The following is a 19,162-nucleotide window of genomic DNA, read 5'->3' as shown; positions in this document are numbered from 1 at the left end:
AAAAAAAAGGCAAAATTTGGGTCGCTGCTGCTTTCCATCCCGCTCACCCCGGGCAGCACCCTGGGGTCCCTTCTCCTCACCTGGGCAGCACCCCACGAAGCCATTTCCCACGGGACCCCCCCAGAACCCCCCTTTCCCTTCCTCCTCCTCCTCCTCCTCCATCCCGGAGCGGCTCCGGGCCTGAACGTTGGAGCCAAGGGGAAGGAACAAAGCCCCTGACGTCAATTCCTGGAAAAGGGAGGATTAAACCCCACAGCCCCGCACCGGGGCCGCTCAGCACCCACGCAGCACCCCGGGGGCACCCACACCCGCTCCTCCTCACCGGGACCCCCCCGGCTGCGGGACTCGGGGGCTGCGGGGAACCGGGAGGGCCGGGAAAGCTCCGGCGGGGATGAGCCGGGAAGGATGGATGGAAGGACGGATGGAAGGACGGATGGATGGAAGGACGGATGGATGGAAGGACGGATGGAAGGATGGATGGATGGGTGGGGGGCTGGGGGGTCCGGCGGCGGTTCCCGGGATCCCGCCCTTCCCCGCACGGAGCCGGGGGAGTGTCCCGGTGTCAGACCCCCCCTTCCCTCCCGTCCCGATCCCCGCACCCCCGCGGGTCTCTCACCTCCGTTCGCCGCTCCGCTAGGCCCGGACCATTTCCTGGCAGCCGCCACCGGCCCGCCGGGCGGGGAGGGAGCTGAACGAGAAGTCCCGAGGGAGCGGGAAGGCCGCGGAGTCACCGAGCAGCCCGGGGAGCGGAGAGCCAGGCCCGGCCACACCGGGAAGGGGGGGTACGGAGAGGAGCGGCTCAGAGGCGGGAGGAGGAGGAGGAAGAACCGGCAGCGACGAGGGCTCGCCAGAAATCCCGCCGCTCCATGGCGGAGCCCGGGGTGTCGGGGCGCTGAGGGGGGGTCGGGGAGGGGCCGGTAACGTCGTCGCGGGCAGCCCCGCGGCCCTTCAGCCGGGTCCGGCCTGGCTGGGCCCGGTGGGGCGGGCGGCGGCTCCTCCCGCAGCGGCCACCGCGACTCCCGGCACCACCCGCGCGCGCCCGCCCCGCCGCCGCTCACGTGACACCGCCCCCTCCCCCACTCCCCGACGCCGGGAGGGGCGGGGCCTGAGAAACAAGGGGCGGGTTCTGAATGAAAGGGGGCGGGGTTTGCGCGGGAGGGGGCGCGGTCTGAACAGAAGGGGGCGGGGTTTGACTGAAAGGAGGCGTGTCTGGGGTGAAAAGAGGCGTGGTTTGGAGGGAAGGGGGCGTAACCTGAACGAAAATGGGCGTGGTTTGACTGAAAGGGGGCGGGTGCTGAATGGAGGGAGCGTGGTCTGGGGGGAAGGGGCGGGGCCTCACGCCCCCTAGCGGCGGGAGAGGGGAAGGGCGGCGCGGGGTTCCCACTCCCCCCCCCCCCCCGCTCCCCAAATTAATGGGATCGGTCCCGTAATTGGGATTTTGGGGGAATGTGAGAGGTGAGGGTGGGATCTACCCCAAAAAAACCATCCAGGGAATTCCACCCGCAGGGACAGGGGGCAAAGGAGCTCCCAGAGCTGGAGGAGGAATGACAGAATGAGAGAAATCCCCCCCCCCCTGGAAAGAGGTGGAATCAGGAACGTTTGGATGGGAATAAATCTGGGGGGGATCCAGGGAAAGATGAAGGGGAAAGGCTCTTGAAATGCTGCGGGGTTTGACTCTGGAAAAAAGTATCTAGAAGCAAATCAAAAAGAAAATAAACTAAAAAAAAAAAAAAAAATTAAAAACCAGATTAAAAAAAAAAAGAAATTAAAAAGCTAAATATAAATTAAAAAACAAAATAAAAAAGCAAATTTAAAAAACAAACAAATAGAAAAGAAACAAATAGAAAAGAAACAAATAGAAAAGAAACAAATAGAAAAGAAACAAATAGAAAAGAAACAAATAGAAAAGAAACAAATAGAAAAGAAACAAATAGAAAAGAAACAAATAGAAAAGAAACAAATAGAAAAGAAACAAATAGAAAAGAAACAAATAGAAAAGAAACAAATAGAAAAGAAACAAATAGAAAAGAAACAAATAGAAAAGAAACAAATAGAAAAGAAACAAATAGAAAAGAAACAAATAGAAAAGAAACAAATAGAAAAGAAACAAATAGAAAAGAAACAAATAGAAAAGAAACAAATAGAAAAGAAACAAATAGAAAAGAAACAAATAGAAAAGAAACAAATAGAAAAGAAACAAATAGAAAAGAAACAAATAGAAAAGAAACAAATAGAAAAGAAACAAATAGAAAAGAAACAAATAGAAAAGAAACAAATAGAAAAGAAACAAATAGAAAAGAAACAAATAGAAAAGAAACAAATAGAAAAGAAACAAATAGAAAAGAAACAAATAGAAAAGAAACAAATAGAAAAGAAACAAATAGAAAAGAAACAAATAGAAAAGAAACAAATAGAAAAGAAACAAATAGAAAAGAAACAAATAGAAAAGAAACAAATAGAAAAGAAACAAATAGAAAAGAAACAAATAGAAAAGAAACAAATAGAAAAGAAACAAATAGAAAAGAAACAAATAGAAAAGAAACAAATAGAAAAGAAACAAATAGAAAAGAAACAAATAGAAAAGAAACAAATAGAAAAGAAACAAATAGAAAAGAAACAAATAGAAAAGAAACAAATAGAAAAGAAACAAATAGAAAAGAAACAAATAGAAAAGAAACAAATAGAAAAGAAACAAATAGAAAAGAAACAAAAAACCCAAATTTTAAAACCCCAAATTTTAAAAACCCAAATTTTAAAAACCCAAATTTTAAAAACCCAAATTTTAAAAACCCAAATTTTAAAAACCCAAATTTTAAAAACCCAAATTTTAAAAACCCAAATTTTAAAAACCCAAATTTTAAAAACCCAAATTTTAAAAACCCAAATTTTAAAAACCCAAATTTTAAAAACCCAAATTTTAAAAACCCAAATTTTAAAAACCCAAATTTTAAAAACCCAAATTTTAAAAACCCAAATTTTAAAAACCCAAATTTTAAAAACCCAAATTTTAAAAACCCAAATTTCAAAAACCCAAATTTCAAAAACCCAAATTTCAAAAACCCAAGTTTTAAAAACCCAAATTTTAAAAACCCAAATTTAAAAAAAATACTTAAAAACAAATTAAAACAAATTTCAATAAACAAGTTTAAAAAACAAATTTAAATTTTTTTTTTAATTTAAAAAATAAAAAAATTAAAGAAAACAAATTAAAAAAATTAAAAAAAACAAATTAAAAGAATTTAAAAAAAAAATTTAAAAAAAACAGATTAAAGCCCCATGCCAGGTGCTGTCAAGAGGATGCCCAGGAGCCTCCCTCCCCCTCCTCTCCTTCTCACACCCCCCCTCTCACCCTGAACACGAAATCCCAGCTCAGCTCCTGAACCTTTCCTGAACTTTTCCCAGGAAATTCACTCCAGAAGTCTGAACCCATTTTCTGGCATTTTATTGGGTCTGAGGGTTCTGCAGAGCAGGGTCCTGGCCCAGACTGAACACAGAGCACAGAGAATTTCCAAACATTTAAATAAGCACAGTTTATTTCAAAGCAACTCCACTCACTGCTCTGTCCATAAAAATATAAAAAATAGTTGAATTTCTCTATTTTCCCTACACAGACATTTTAAGAACTCTCCCACACGTGATGCCCCCCAGACAAGAGTCAGGAATTCAGGAGATTCATCACAAATTAACATTCCAATTCCAGCTGCTTCAATCCACCCAAAATCTTCCCATTTTCTTTCTGCAAAATGTTTGGATTTTGCTTTTTTTTCTTGGTTTCTGGTGGGGTTTTTTTTTTGTTTTGTTTTTTTCTTTTTCTTTCGTGTGTTTTTGGTTTTTGTTTTTTTTTTTTTTCCCCCCACTTGCTTCTCCCGTGCCAGATTTTCACAGACATTTTGCACACTTTTCCATGAAAATAATGGATGGATCACCCTGCAGTGCCCCCCAGCACAGCCTGGGCAGTTGGCATCACACAACAAATTTATTTTTTTTTTCCAAAAAGATCAGAAAAGAAAAACACTTCCCTCGGGGCACTTTTTTTTCTTACTGAGCCCCCAGTGCCAGCAGCCTTTTTCCCCTTTTCTCCTTGAAAATAGGTTTTTGTTGGTGATCCTTGGTTTTCCTGACCATTTTCTGCATGGAAAGGTAATGGAGTTCTGGGAAAAAAAACAAAAAAAAAAACCCACCAAAAACCCCACCCACTCAAGCCCTTCTCTCACCAGAATAATTTACAAAAAAAAGGCACCAAGATGAAACTCCTAAAATTCTGGAATTCTTCCCATTTTCTGCTCCTCCTCTGCTGTGTCCCAGGAATCTGCACACACAGGGAGACTTGAGGAGGCTGAAGCCAGGACAAGAAGTGCATCAATCATTAGCAAATTAAATTTTTTTTTTTTTTTTCATTTTTTTTTTCTCTCTCTCAATTCTAAGACTCAGGAAAAGCCATTAAATAAAAAATTAAAAAACACCAAACAAACAAAAAGCAAAAAAAAAATACCCAGAACAAAACAAAACGCAAAAAACCCCCAACAAAAAAAATCCAAAAACCCCAAAAAACCCAAAAAAACCCAAAAACCCCCCAAAACCAAAAAAAAAAAACCAAAAAAACCCCCCAAAAAAAACAAAAAACAAAAAAACCCCCCAAAAACCAAACAAACAAAACAATAACCCAAAAAAAAAAAAAAAAAAAACCAAAAAGCAAAACAAAACAAAAAAACCCTGAAAAAACCCAAGAACACCAAAAAAAACCCCCCCAAAAAAAAGAAAAAGCTCAGCAGCATCTAACACATTTGTGGCCTGTGTGCAACCTTGTACATCCAGCTCCAACCACTCAGCTCTGGAGGCAGCAGGGTCCAATCTCTGCTTTTTGGGGTAAAATTCCCTAGATTTAGTGAAGCTGCCACACGGGGAGTGGGGGCTCAGCAGCAGAAACCTCCCGCTCTCCAGCTGGCTGCATCTCCCCTCCCTCAGAGGAACGGAGCTGCTGATAAGATTACTTTTCTCTCAGCACTAAAAATAAAGTAAAACTTCCCACAAAAGGCTCAACCACAAGAAATGCTCTTTTAGGAACTCTCCCCCTCCCCCCGTGGCACCTCCCGTGTCGCAGGAGCCGCTGTGGAGGCCTCGGGGGGTTGTGAGCAGTGGGAACGGTGAGGGGTTTGGGCGGGAGCGCTGAGGTGAGGAGCAGTCCTGACGCACCACGCTACTTCTTCTTCTTCTTTTTGGGGGGCTCATCCTCGGAGCTGCTGCTGCTGCTGGAGGAGGGGGAGGAGGAATCCGAGTCGGAGTCGGAGGAAGAGGAGGAACTGCTGGAGGAGGGGGAGGAAGAGGAGGAAGAGGAGGAGGAGGAGGAGGAGTCATCGGTGTCGCTGTCATCGGAGGAGGAAGAGCTGGAGGAGTCCTCGCTGCCTGAGGAGGAGGCGCTGCCCGAGCTGCCGCTGCTGCTGCTGCTGGAGCTGCTGGAGCTGCTCACGCTTGTGGATCTGGAAGGAGAATAAATTAAATAAAATGTCAAGTAAAAAAAATGTAAAAAATGTCAAGTCAAAAAATATAAAGATATAGATATAATATAAAGGTATATAATATAAAGGTATATAATATAAAGGTATATAATATAAAGGTATATAATATAAAGGTATATAATATAAAGGTATATAATATAAAGGTATATAATATAAAGGTATATAATATAAAGGTATATAATATAAAGGTATATAATATAAAGGTATATAATATAAAGGTATATAATATAAAGGTATATAATATAAAGGTATATAATATAAAGGTATATAATATAAAGGTATATAATATAAAGGTATATAATATAAAGGTATATAATATAAAGGTATATAATATAAAGGTATATAATATAAAGGTATATAATATAAAGGTATATAATATAAAGGTATATAATATAAAGGAATATAATATAAAGGAATATAATATAAAGGAATATAATATAAAGGAATATAATATAAAGGAATATAATATAAAGGTATATAATATAAAGGAATATAATATAAAGGAATATAATATAAAGGAATATAATATAAAGGAATATAATATAAAGGAATATAATATAAAAATATAATATAATATAAAAATATAATATAAAAAATATAAAAGTTGGAAATCCCAGCAGTGATCCCACAGATATTTTGGGGGAACTGTTCTTGGATGAGTCCTGTCAGGAGGGCCCAAGGTCCCTGTCAGCTCGCTGCCTCCCCTCAGGGTGAGCACAGCACAGCAGAGCTCTCTCTCCTCTGCTTTCGGGCTGTTTTGTTATTTTATTTCCATTTTTAGCCCTCGCTGAGCCTGTTTGCCAGATCAAGGCCTCTGACTGAGGCAACAGGAATTCCAAGAAAGCACAAATTCCATCCTCCCCTGGATCCTTCCCCAAACAGAGTGGAAAAGTCCAAACTCCCCCTGCTTCCCGCCAAGTCACCCCGAGAGCACGCAGAGCGCAGCACCCCCCTCAGGCAGTTTGTCCTTCTCCATGGCCCTCACAGCCCCACGGTGATTTTAACCCAAATCATCTCCACTTCGGGGCTCAGGGGGAATGAATTTTACAGGTTTAGGTGTGACCAAGCCTGGGGTGGGCTTTCAATTAATAATCAATTAATAATCACATAATCAATTAATAATCACAACCCCAGGGTGATTTTAACCCAAATTATCTCCACTTTGGGGCTCAGGGGACTGAATTTTACAGGTTTAGGTGTGACCAAGCCTGGAGTGGGCTTTCAATTAATAATTAATAATCACATAATCAATTAATAATCACAGCCCCACGGTGATTTTAACCCAAATTATCTCCATTTTGGAGCTCAGGGGACTGAATTTTACAGGTTTAGGTGAGACCAAGCCTGGAGTGGGCTTTCAATTAATAATTAATAATCACATAATCAATTAATAATCACAGCCCCACGGTGATTTTAACCCAAATCATCTCCACTTTGGGGCACAGGGGACTGAATTTTACAGGTTTAGGTGAGACCAAGCCTGGGGTGGGCTTTCAATTAATAATCAATTAATAATCACAAACCCAGGTTGATTTTAAGCCATTTTAAGGGGGAATGAATTTTACAGGTTTAGGTGAGACCCAAGCCTGGAGTGGGCTTTCAATTAATAATCTAATAATTAATAATCACGACCCCAGGGTGATTTTAAGCCAAATTATCTCCACTTTGGGGCACAGGGGACTGAATTTTACAGTTTTAGGTGAGACCAAGCCTGGAGAGGGCTTTCAATTAATAATCTAAGGAGGGTGGATGGGAGCAGGGAGCACCCAGCTGTGTCACCCGAGGTCACAAGATTGTACAACAGCTGTTTTGCCTGTTCCTGTTTTTCTGGTTCAGCCTGTAGCTGACTTATTACTGTTTATATCACAACAAACAGGCACTGTGTGAAAGGTTAGTGCTGCCAGGGACCCAACTTTTGCATTTCTCTTGGATTATTTTTTGTTTTTTAATCTCCTGGGTTCAATGGCAACTCCCCCCCCCCTCTTCCTGAATTTGCTGCAGTTCAATCTTCCTGGATCCCAACAAAAATATAAACAGCAAACTGCCTGGGAAGGAATTGATATTTGTGGGTTTAAAAACAGGGTAACAATTCAAACCTGGAAGAGTTTTACAAGAAAAAAATTGACCCAAGCTCTCTTCTCCCCCATAAATCCTTTTATTCTTTGCATTTTCACACTGGATCAGAGCTCAAATACTCTGAAAATCCTTCTGCCCAAAAAGATTGGATATTTGGCAATGCTGGGAAAAGAGAGAGAGCTCTGGGCTCAAATTAGTACTTGGGGGGGAGGTTTATTTTCTGGGTTTTGTTCTCATTTTGGATTGGGGGGTTTTTTGTTTGGGTTTAGATGCCTCATTTCATCCTCCAGACAGAGCTCAAAGGCAGCTGAGAGAAGAAGGGAATGAGGAGAAGGAAAAGCAGGATGGGGAGTGGAGTGATTCCAGGCCAGAGAACAGTGTGCTGGGATTGCACAATTGTTTAAAATTCACTGGCTTGACTTGGAGGTAAATATAGGAAGTTTTTATTATCACAGCAAGGTCATGTGGAGATGGGACGAGCAGCAGGGAACAAAGTGTTTGGAGGGTTTGGACAGGGAGGTGTAGAAATTCTCCAGCTGTCTGTCACCCCAAGAGGCTAAAACCAGTGAAGTTTGGGTTTCTTGCATTGGTATTTCCCACACACCCTTCCCAAGTGCCTGCTCCTCCCAGCTCCCAACACTTCCCCACATACCTTTTCTTCTTGGGCTTCTTTTCTGCTGTGCTTTCTCCAGTGCTAATGAAAGGAGGGAAAGAACAATGGGTGTGATTAATGCAGGAGGAAAATTAAATAAAGAGCAAGAGTGGAGCCAAATTTCACAGCAGCCGAGTGGCATCCCACTGGCAAAGAGCTGCACTGCCCAGCTGGTGTTTGGCATCCATTTCCAGTCACTGTCAGAAATAGAAAAGCAGCAATACCAAGGAATCAGAGGGAAAAAAAGCATCAATTCACCTCTAATTTTCTGTGTGAAGTTTGCTTTGCTCTTTTTTTTTCACTCTTCACACAACGGGATTCTGCAGTGGGACAAGCAGAGGAGGAAAGGATACAAAAAAAAACTCCTGTGCAACCCTTTTTTTAGCAACAACTGAATTCACTGACTCAAAAAGCAGAATACTGAGTTAGTCTGAAGCTTTCACCACGTGTTCCTTTCCAAGACAAAAAAGCACAAAACAATCTCTTGACACTGATGCTTCCAGGTATTTGTCTGGAAATTCCCCTGGATTCATCCCCTCAAAGCTTCAGTGGGAAATGACACAGAGGAAAGTTGCTTTTAACAAAATACTGATTTTTTTATTTTTTTTTTTAAATAGTCTTGAGGTCTGAATGAACCAGAATTCAGGCAGCTGTCCCAGTCAGCTGCTCTTCTCCATCCCTGGCAGATTTCCAGCATGTAATAATTCCACCTGGATGGAAAGAGCTTGGAGCAGTCCCTCCAGACACACTCCCACCACACCAGGTGTGTCCCAGTTTGCTGCTCTCTCATTAACCAGATTTTTTTCCCCTCAGCTGAACTCTGTTATCTCAGGCACCCAGAAACAAAAAGCTGCAAACATCCAGAATTTAGAGATTAGCAGCTTGTGCTGATAAAAACTCCAGGAAAAAGGTAGAAAGGAGGGAGTGTAAAGTGCATGTTCTGCACCTCAGGAGGAGTCCTCAGGGCCATTTTTTTTGTCAGAAAAATGAAATCCCCTGGAGGGAAGGGGAAGATTCATGGATTTTCAGCACTGCTGAATGCTGGGTTTGGGTTATGAAGGGCCCAGGATTATGAGGAGGGACTGAGAGGAGTCCCTGAGCACACACAGGGAGGAGATCCCAAAAACCCTTCCAGAAAATGGGAGATAATTCAGCAGCTTCAGCACGGATCTGTGCCTCCCTCTAGTGTTTAGGGGAAGGATCAGATGGGATCCTCTGGAATGACACCACCCAGAGGGCTCAGAGCCCTGCAGAGCACACAGGGCACAGGGTCCCTCAGGCCACAATTTCCCTGGGACACCAAAGTGGCTTCAGAACCATCACTGGGAGTCAGAATCCCTGGAAACACCCCCAGGAAGTGGGGGTTTCCTCACCCTTCCTCCCCTCCCAACTCCTGCTCCAGCTTCACTGGCACCTCTGGAATGTCCAGAGTCATGGGGCCAAGAGTGGGCAAACAGGAGGATCCTGGAACAGCTGCTGGAGTTGAGCTGAGGCTGGAAAAACCTTCTGTGTTCTTGTCAGAAAGTAAATATTAACTTTACCAGCCTCTGCTTGCCCTCTGGTTAATGATTCATCATCAGGTCTTGAAAGATGAGGCTGGAAATGGTGAGGAGAAGACCCAAGTCCCCTGGGGACAAGAAGGAACCTTCCAAAGCCACCTGGGCAGAGAGGGAAAGTCTGACCTGGCTGCCAGGGGGCTCCTTACACCCAGAAAAAGTCTCACCCCAAGGAGCTGGCACAGGGAAGGAGCTCCAGGAGCTCAGGGACAGAGAAGCAGCAGGAATCCAGCATTCAAACTGCTCCCACCTAAGGGTTCCTCTGCCTGCTTTTATCAGAGGACTCCTCACCCCTGCTCTGAGGGGTGTTAAACCTTCAGCTCAAAAACAAACCCAAAAACCCTCTGACATCCACTGGGCAGGGCTCTGCCTTTTATCCCTGTAAAATTAACTCCAGGGCTGAGGCACAGAATTCACCAAAACCAGGCAGGAAAGGAGCCAAACAATCACCTGAGTCTTAAACCCAATTTTTGTCTCCAGAATCTGGAGAACTCTCCCAAACTTTTTCTCCAAAAGGAGCAAATTTCAGAGCCCAAGCACTGACCCAGAACACAAAGGGTTTACAACTACTCCAGAGTTACTCACTGGAGCAAAACTTCCTTCCAAACCCAGCCTGCTGTGTCCCCCTGGGTGGCAGAGGGGCTGCAGGGAGTCTGCAGCTCTCTGGGTCACTCCAGAGCCTCAGCACCACCTCACACCTCTCTCCCCACACATTTTCCTTCCCTTTGGAAGGATCCAAAGGTGTGGATCCTCTTCCACTGCTCCCATCCTGGGCTGTTAAACCAGTTATTAAACTGGGGGGGGAGCAGCAAAGCCTCTGAGCAAAACAGAGAGGAAATGGCAAAATGCAGAATTCTGCTCAGATTTCTCTGTTTGGCTGCAGAGGCAAAAAAAAAAAAAAAAAAAAAAAAAAAAAAAAAGGGGAAAAATTGGGCAGCCCAGGGAGAAGTTTTCCCTTGCTACCTCTTTTAACCCTTCCAGCTCAGAGTGAGCTGTGCTGGCCCAGATCCAGTGCCAGGGGGGAACCAGAACCAGGGAACAGATTCCAACCTCAGGACAAGAACTGCTCCCAGTCCCAGGCTGACCCCATCCCAGCACAGGAACACTGGGATCCCAGTAACAAGGAATCCAGGAAAGTTTCCCACTATCAAAATGCCTCCAATTCTTTTCACTTCAGCTTCATGCATTTTTTTTTTTAATGCTTCAGGCTGGCCAAAAAGTTTGTATTCCAGCCAAGAAGGTGTTAATGAAGCTAAAACATAAAATTTCTCTTCATCAAGCAAGCTCCCCACAGCCCAGGACACCACCTTCCCCACCCCAAAACACATTTTCTTAATTTATGAACTCCACACTTCCCTTCTGCCAGCCTTACCTTTGCTGCAGCAAGAGCTGTTTTTCTTTTTCTTTCAGGATTTTTGCCAGCTGAGCTGTCCTGGAGGGTCTGTGCAGGTATTTCCCCTTCCCTTTGCACTCATAAGTCCAGTGCCCAAACTCCAGACACTTCTGGCACCTCACGTGCTGCTTGTTTGCCTCCCTGGGAACAGGAGGATTCACCTCAGTGCCTGACTCCAACTCTGCTCCAAAACAGTCCTCCTTTTTCCTCAGAGAGAGCCCCTCAGGGAGAGCCTCTGTAGCTGTGGTTAAAGCAGAGGCTCAGGGGGGTTTTACCTGTCAGGATGAGAACTGGAGCAGAGCTGAGGCAAAGACATTTCCACTTAAAACCCAGGAGCACACCACCTATTTCTGCAAGAGAACAAAGCCAAACTTTCCCTCTTTAACCCTTTTTCTGTGCTGAGCTCCTGACACCACGAGGCCCCTCAGCTCTGCCTCAGTTTCCCTCTCAGTGGGAAGATTCCCCCTCACCCTTCCCAGCCCTGAGCCCATTTCCTGTCAGAGATGAATCCCAGAAAATCCATTTTATTATTTTCAGGGAGAAAATCCCTGCCCAGGTTTTTTTTTTAGCTCTTCCTCCACTATTTTACCTCTTCCTCCACCATTTTACCTCTTCCTCCTCTCTTACTCTGAGGATTTCCAGCAGCTCCTTGGCTCCCTGCTCACCCCCTCCTCCTCCTTTACAAACACTTTGCTCCAGGTGGGAGCCAGAGGAGCCAGGAGGGAAATCAGGGCCCTGGAACTGGATTTCCAACTTCTGGGAGTTTTTCCAAACAGCAAAATCACTATTTTTTTTTTTTTTTTTCCAAGCCAGTCTCTTTCCAGCCTTAACTCTCAGGAGCCTCCTGGACTCTGCATTTAGAGGGCCCAGAGCAGGAGTCAGCAGCTTTCTCTTAAATACAAGGGGGAATAAATAAATAAAAAATAAATATAGAAACAAACAAACAAAAAAAAAAAACCCACAAAAACAAACAAAAAAACAACAAGCAAACAAAAAAACCCCAAAAAACCCAAACAAACAAACAAAAAACAAAACAAAAAAACCCAAACAAACAAACAAAAAAACCCAAAAAAAACCAAACCAAAACAAAACAAAAAAAAAAACCAAAAAAAACCCAAAAAAAAATCAAATTGTTTTGAGGAGTTTGCTTTGCCCCAGGCTTCTGGCTCTGCCCCCAGAGTTACCCAAAAGCAGAATGAGGGGAATTCCTCCTCCTCCATCAAACTACAACCCCCAAAATAATGTTTTTCTCCCTCCAGCTGTCTCTGCAGCCACAGACTGGGAGTTTAAAGCCCCCCTGCTATAACTCAGCATTTCCAGGGCTTTAGCCCTGCTCACCTGACAATTTTCTGCAAACCAAAGTGAGAAGATCAAGCCCAAAAAGCAATGCAAGTCATTAGCAGGAGAGGAAAGTCTACTTAGTGGCAAAAAAGAGAATGTAAATGTCACCCAGCCCTCAAGCCCAGCTTCATGTGCAGAGCAAACAAACAAACAAACACCTCCCAGCAAGGGGAAGGCAAGAAATAAAATTATTCTCAGGAAATTAAAGGAAAAGGCAACACAAGGACAGGAGGAGAGGGGGAGGCAGGACCCCTCCCCACTCATAATCAGCACAAACGTTTCCTTTCCCCAGTCCCGTGCTGGGCAAACAACGGGGAACGGGGAAACCCCCTCAATGCCCCAGCAACAGGTGAGGAAAAAACGCTCCACTTCTTTTCTTTTTTTGTCATTTACAGCTCCGTAAAGACACCACAACATCACCCTAGCACTTTTTTTTTTTTTTTTCCAATCTGCCCCTGAAATCTGCCCCGAAGCCCAGCGAACACCTCCCCCCCCACCTCACCCAGAGACCCCGGGCAGGAGGAGCCTGAACCCCCCCAGCCCTGTGGGAAACCTTCCCCTCCTCTCCCTCACCCCCTTCTGCTCCCCCCGGCGCTTTCCCCTCAGACCCCCCCTCCCAGTCCCTGGAGGAGTCGGGAAGGCAGAGGGGGGGTGGGTTCTGTGCCCTCCGGGACCGCTCCCCCCTCAGCCCCGCAGCGCCCGGGCCCCCCCGCACCCCGCGCCCCTTTCCCCGCAGCCGCTGCCTCAGGGGGTGCGGGCCGGGCCCCCCCCCCAGGGCTCTGTGCGGGCGGAGGAAAGCCCTGAGCCCGCCCTGCTCCGCCTCCCGCCGCACTCACGCCTGCCTGCGGGCGATCAGCCGGTGCATGGGAGTCGCCATCTTAACGGCCCGCACCGGAAGTGACGCGTAGCGCCGCGGTGCATGCCGGGAGGCGGCGCGCAACGCCCCTTTCCCTCCCATTGGCTGACGGAGAGGCGACCACAGAGGGCGGGTCCTCCAGCGGCCAGAGAGGACGCGGCGGGAGGGACGCGCTGCCCGCTCGTCTCGCCTCCTCCCGCGTTGCTATGGCACCCGGCGGCCCCGGGCCCTCTCGAGGCCTGTGCGGGGCTCTCGGAGCCTCCGCTCCCCCTCGTCCCAGCCCTGCACTGCTCACCACCCCCAGACACCTCCCCCAGGGCTCCTCCAGCACCCCCGCGGGCCTCAGGGTCCCCTCAGGGCTCTGGGTCCCCGGAGGAGCCTCCCCAGGCGCCCCCCTTCCAGGCCGCGGCCTCCCGGCCTGTCAGGGCTGCGGCCTTCTGGGTTCCAAACTCGGCTTTTTTTTCTTTCCCTCGGCTTTGTTTCTTTTCCTCGGATGTGTTTGAAACACCTGAAGGCAGCAGAGGGACGGACCGTGTCAGAGCAGCCATCTGGTGAGGGCTTTGGGAGGTGGCTGAGCCAGGCCTGACCTCTGCTGGGGGAGACAGGGAAAGAAATTTGGGGGGATTGGTTCTGCTCCTGCTCTGATAACCCCCAGTCAGGGCCTGAGGAGACTGATTGCTCCCATTTGGGTTCACCCAGTGCCTCCTGTACTGAACTGGAAGGAATTGCCCTGCAGAAATCTCCAGGAATCATCAGGCAAATTCCTTCTCTCACTCCATTCAGGCCTGTGCTCTCCCAGCTGTGCCAAAAGTATTTTTGGCTCCCACATCATCTCCTTGCAGGCTCTGACGTGGGAGGAGAGGTCCAGGGATAGAAAAAATAAATAAAAATTAAATAAAAAAACTAGAGAGGAGCATTGCCTTGATGTTTCTGACAGCACATCCCTGGCAGGCAGCCCCTGGGGAAGCTTTGCCAGCTGGCACCAGGGGAGCTGCCAATAGCCTGGATTTAGGGAGGCAAAAAAAGTGCCCTGATGGTTATCAAAAAGGATGGGATCAGCTTTAAAAGTGACAGCTTCCATTTTGGGGCAAGAGTCCTCAAGGAAACATTTTTTAATGCTGGGAGTGCTTCCTATCCAACCCTTTCCAGCCCCAGTTCAGAGCAATCCTGTCACTGATGGGCAAGAAATGGGACATTTAGTGAAAGAGAGGAATTGTTTCTGGGGTTTGGTGGCTGAGAATCAGCTCTGAGGCTCTTCAAAACGTGCTGCTTGGGAGTTATATAAAATATATAAAATAAAAATAAATGTCTTGAGTTCAGGGAGGTAGGAGTGAGAACTGGGATATTTTGAGCCAGTCAAAGAGACAGAAATATTTCTGTCAGATGGAATGGAGCAAAAATTGAGTCCCAGGCAGGAGAGACCAGAGCTTCCTGCTGGGTGTCACATCAGCTTTGTCATCACAGGGCTGGGGACACCAGAGAAATGTCCCCCTGGGAAGGGGAAGGGCACAAAACAACTCCAGGAGCTGCCAGGTGAGGAAATGTTGAGTTTCCTGGCAGTTCCTCTCTCTAAACTCTGTAACATGGAGCCTGAGTGGCTCCTGCCCCCTGGTTCTGCCACTCCCTGAGGTGTGGTGCCTGCTGGGCTGGCATTTGGCCCTCAATATTGGAATTTTGAGGTCAGGCATCTCTCTTCTAACAGAGAACAATTTTCCCTCCCAGCTTTCTTGGAGAGCACATCCAGAGAGAAGTCCCTCACATTGTTATTCCATACAGAAAAAAAAATACAAATTAGAACACAAATTGGACACAGAAATAATTATTATTATCCAAATAATTATTATTATCCCAATAATTATTATTATCCAAACCAAACCAAACAACCCACACTGGTCACCAAATTCTTTTTACCCCTGTGAGCATTTTCTGCACCAGGGGCAGCACCAAGTGAGAGACAGAAACACAGAAGGAGAAAACTGGAGGCTGGAAAAAAGGAAATCTCAGTGATAGGGCACAGAATCAGCAGATTTGGGTCAGTCCTGCCTCCACCCAGCTGGGAAATGCAGATTTCCACCCAGGGGGGTGGCAGACAGGAGCTGTGTCACTGCTGCTGCTGACACAAACCAGCTGGGAATGGGGCTGGGGTGTTCCTGGGGTGTTCCCAAGAACACTGTGGGCACAACCTGAGACCCCAGGAGCTCTTCTGTTCTCTTTTCCTTGACTCAGAGCCAAGAAGTAAAACCCTGACACTGCCTGTGAAATGAAATGTCTGAAGGAAACAAAGCAATCTCACCCAAACAGGTTTTGTTCTCTAATTAATCCTGCTGTGATTCTCTCTGGGGTGCTGAGCCAAGCAGAGGAGGTTTTCTCACAGCTTTTCTGCCATTCCCAAGCTGCAGCTGGACTGAAAGGATCAGAGAAAGCACCACAAGCTCCAAACCTTGCAGTTCTGTTTCTCTGGCTGACAATTTCCCAAGAAAGAATTTCCCTCACTCCCTCTTCTACCCTTTCCTTCAGCACCAGCTGCTGGGTGCAAGCTGCCTGGTGAAAAAGGGTCTTTTCTAGCAGAGTCACAAAAAATGATTTGTTTCTGCTCCTTAATAGGTAAAGCCAGATCTGAGAGAAGAAAAGTCCTTGTGTGAGGTACCAAGTGAGTGCCAGGCTGGATGTCAGGCTCTTCTACTGCAATCCTTGCAAATATTCAATATTTACACCAGTAACTAAGAGCAGACTCTGGCTCTGGGTACCCACATTCCAGGCTGCACAACAACAGAGACAGGGAGAGGACAGAAACCAGGCCAGGAAAGGCTTTGAGCCCCAAAGCAGAGCAGCTGGTGTAAAAACACACTGAAAGGGACAAAGCACCCCCAAAATCCCTGTGGGTGCCCAACCACAGCTCCTATAAAAAGCAAAAATCAGAAAAAATGGGTCTGTTGTGAGTGCTTTGGGATGAAGTTTCTCCATGAGCTGTGATGCTGAGGTGACACCTGGGTCAGAGGGGGACACACCAGGGGGTGTTGCTATGGGACTGTGGTGTCTGTCTGCCTGTACCCCCCCTCAGTGACTGTTCCCTTGCCTGTTCCCTGCTCCAGCCTCCAACCCTCATCCCTATTTTTAGCTGGTGTCACCATCCCTCTGTGTCACCAGGTCCCCAAGCTCTCCCTGGGGAGCGTGGCAGGGATGTCACCCGTGGAGGTGGGGTGTGGGAGGTGACATCACTGAATGTGTCACTGGAATGCATCCCAGGGATTCAGAAACCCAGTTCCCAGGGTTTTTCTTTCCACGGGCAGGCAGAGGAGGGGCTGAGGGAGGGGGTGAGGGAAGGGGGGAGCAGGGCAGGCACCAAAGGTGTGAGCTGGGAGGCTGAGGAGGGGCTGTGGGTGGGAGGATGGAAAAGCAGGAGGTGAGCAGTCTTTAGTAGAGGCTCTGGTTCATGTTTTTCCTTGATCAATACATTAAAAATGTGCCTGCTCTGCTTGCAGCTCTGCTCAGTGCTTCCCAGACTCAGTGGGGAGGCTGAGACCATCAGGAACTCCTCTCTGAACAAAGCCTCTCAGGCTCTGCTGCCCCATTTCATGGAACAACATGCTGGGAAGTCTCAGACACCTTTAAAATCTCTCTGTGCATGCCCTGAGGCACCATTTCCACCCTCAGGGAGGACGTGCAAAGCTATGAACTACCTAACCATGATGAAACTGAAACACACAACATCCAGGAGCAAATAATCACTCCAGGTAACATCTGGGTATTCCTCAGTTGCTGTGGCACCCATCACCTTCCAATATTGGTTTTCCTGTAACCATTTTTTGCTCTTTTTCTACTTCCATGTGTTTCTCTGGGAAATTTTCAGCTGGTTGGTTTGGGTTTTGCCTGGGGGGCAACAGTCCCCCAACTCTGATGGTTTCATTTGTAAACACATGAAATCCAATTACCTTTCAAATTTGATGTAAAACCATGGGAAACAGAATAAGAGGGAACTTCATCTTTCCAACATGGATTTCACTGCAAATTCTTGACAGAAATGGTGAAGATGGCTCCAGAGCAGCCTTTGGTAGCCCAGGGAGGTGCAGGATGCCCTGAGAATGGTGTCAGATGGGGTTTGATTCCATCAGAGTCCAGGACAATCCTCCAGACACCCTCTGAGGAGGTTGCAAAGCCCATTTCTGTTGGGCTGTCCCAGAATAGCACCATGAACCATACATTAGGTGACATTAGAGGCTATTTACAGCAGCCCAAAGAATAGCCTGTGACAGAGAGCAGCCAGGACTTTATTTTAAGCCCATATTAATTTTCCTGTCTGGCTGCCATTAATGAAGTGCAGGACGTGCCCCTGTAAACACTGGGGAGATGCTGGGTGTGCACCAAGGCACCCCTGGGGCAAGAGAAAAACCTGTGGCAAAAGGAACAGCCAGAAACATTCAAACATTCACCATATTCACTATAGGAGGAGGAATAAATGCCATAAAAGCATAGATAAAATTTTAAAAAGCTGAGGTGTAACAATACTTACCATGCCTTCAGAAGCTGAGCAAACTCATAGGTCCAGAAGCTGAGTTACCCCCAGTGGAGCTTGGTGCTTTCACTTGTTTCATTCTTTCTGCTGCAGTCTTCACCAGGGAAGAAAGGAGAAAACCTCGTTAATTAAAGAATATATATTACAAGAGTTGAGGATAAGCAGGGTGTCTATCAGCTGTCATCAAATCCTAATTATTTATTAGAAACATTTATTACATGTTTTGCACATTGGAAGTCTCACTTTTTCACAAGAAAAACCATGCAGAAAACAGAGAAGAGTGGGGAGAATCACAGACTCTGTCCCACCTCAGGTGACTGCATAACAAGACTTCATTTTTTGCACTGATTTATTAATTTTTCACCCAACCAGGAGGTTTTCTGCAGCCACCAGAACCGTCAGTCCGGGTCGGCGGGTGCTGTGTCTCCCACCTCCCTCCTGTCCCCATGGGGTCCAGCCCACGTCCATGTGCCATCAGACAGGTGGCTCTGACCACTCCACGCTCATCCCAGGGAACGAAAGTGACAAAAAAATAAATTAAAATAATAAAAAAACAGCAGGAAAAGGGCTGATTTCTCCCCACCCTTCGTCTGCGCCGCCGTGCAGCATCCTCCCCGCGGAGCTGCAGGCTGCTCTCCCTCCTTGGCACCTCGCTCTGCAGTCAAGGACATCTGAGGTTAAAACATGTGATCATTATTCATAAACATTTCTTAATTATTCATTAGCACCGTGATGCAATCCCCAGCCCACCAGAGGCTGCCAGAACCCTGTCACCCGCGCTGCCAGGAATCCCAAACGCGCGGGGCCGGGGCTGCTTCCCAAGCCTTTCCTGCCTGGAATATTGGATTTCTCTGCCACGTGTTTTCTGGGTCATTAAAACAAGGAGCAGTGATGTCAGTGGAAACACGGTGCTGATCCCTACCTTACAGGGCTGTATTTTAGGCACCTTTTTTTTTTTTTTTCTGGGAATTCTTCCCCCTGATGTTTGGGTTTCGCGGCAGGCCCGAGCCCTGGAGAGGAATAAATAAATATAAAATAACAACGTTAAAATTTAATCTGTTTATTCGCCATATTCGCTGGATATGAAGCAATAAACACGCTAAATTTTATTGGTATCGATAAAACCAACGGAACCCAACTTTTAACCACATTCTCCTCAAATTAGGGATCCAGCCTTGGATTTTCACCATCAGAACAGGCTCGAATCTGAACCCTGGAGGTCTCCCATGCTTTTTATCCCAGAATTTCCACCTGGAAAA

The 19,162-nt window shown here is 46.5% G+C and overlaps 2 protein-coding genes and 2 long non-coding RNA genes across 5 annotated transcripts in view; 1 reads left to right on the top strand and 3 right to left on the bottom strand.

Moving 5' to 3' along the window:
• AFF4 (ALF transcription elongation factor 4) overlaps positions 1 to 1,026 on the bottom strand; it is a 41,358-nt gene extending 40,332 nt beyond the window's left edge. The window contains exon 1 of the mRNA XM_071759099.1: positions 617 to 1,026. The gene's annotated coding sequence lies outside the window, so the exon portion shown is untranslated. The remainder of the gene's footprint in view (positions 1 to 616) is intronic.
• A 3,655-nt stretch (positions 1,027 to 4,681) lies between these two features.
• Positions 4,682 to 13,603, bottom strand: ZCCHC10 (zinc finger CCHC-type containing 10). Its single transcript, XM_071758851.1, has 4 exons — positions 13,371 to 13,603; positions 11,173 to 11,334; positions 8,245 to 8,286; positions 4,682 to 5,477 (listed from the first exon to the last, which is right to left on the bottom strand). Exons 1-4 carry the CDS (start codon positions 13,490 to 13,492, stop codon positions 5,198 to 5,200), a joined length of 606 nt encoding a protein of 201 aa, XP_071614952.1. The 5' UTR covers positions 13,493 to 13,603; the 3' UTR covers positions 4,682 to 5,197.
• A 93-nt stretch (positions 13,604 to 13,696) lies between these two features.
• Positions 13,697 to 18,399, top strand: LOC139803044 (uncharacterized). The gene is made up of 3 exons (XR_011728853.1): positions 13,697 to 13,941; positions 16,873 to 17,124; positions 18,276 to 18,399. It is a non-coding gene; the product is annotated as an uncharacterized lncRNA (long non-coding RNA).
• Positions 15,212 to 18,281, bottom strand: LOC139803043 (uncharacterized). Of its 2 annotated transcripts, none has more exons than XR_011728851.1 (3): positions 17,901 to 18,281; positions 17,323 to 17,466; positions 15,212 to 16,289 (listed from the first exon to the last, which is right to left on the bottom strand). It is a non-coding gene; the product is annotated as an uncharacterized lncRNA (long non-coding RNA). The 2 variants fall into 2 exon arrangements; XR_011728852.1 differs by having other exon boundaries at positions 15,212 to 15,373.
• Positions 18,400 to 19,162: the final 763 nt, after the last annotated feature.

The sequence above is a fragment of the Heliangelus exortis genome, chromosome 15 (assembly GCF_036169615.1).
Source record: "Heliangelus exortis chromosome 15, bHelExo1.hap1, whole genome shotgun sequence".
NCBI classification, from domain to species: Eukaryota; Metazoa; Chordata; class Aves; order Apodiformes; family Trochilidae; genus Heliangelus; species Heliangelus exortis.
This window is presented reverse-complemented; position numbering and strand designations above follow the sequence as displayed.

Bases quoted from the DNA above. Each gene is read 5' to 3' on its own strand.
- ZCCHC10 (XM_071758851.1), bottom strand. From the start codon at position 13,492: ATGGGAGGGAAAGGGGCGTTGCGCGCCGCCTCCCGGCATGCACCGCGG. The intron at 11,335-13,370 runs GTGAGTGCGGCG...TCCTGTTCCCAG, and splicing joins CTGATCGCCCGCAGGCAGGC to GGAGGCAAACAAGCAGCACG. The intron at 8,287-11,172 runs GTAAGGCTGGCA...TCCTTTCATTAG, and splicing joins CAGCTCTTGCTGCAGCAAAG to CACTGGAGAAAGCACAGCAG.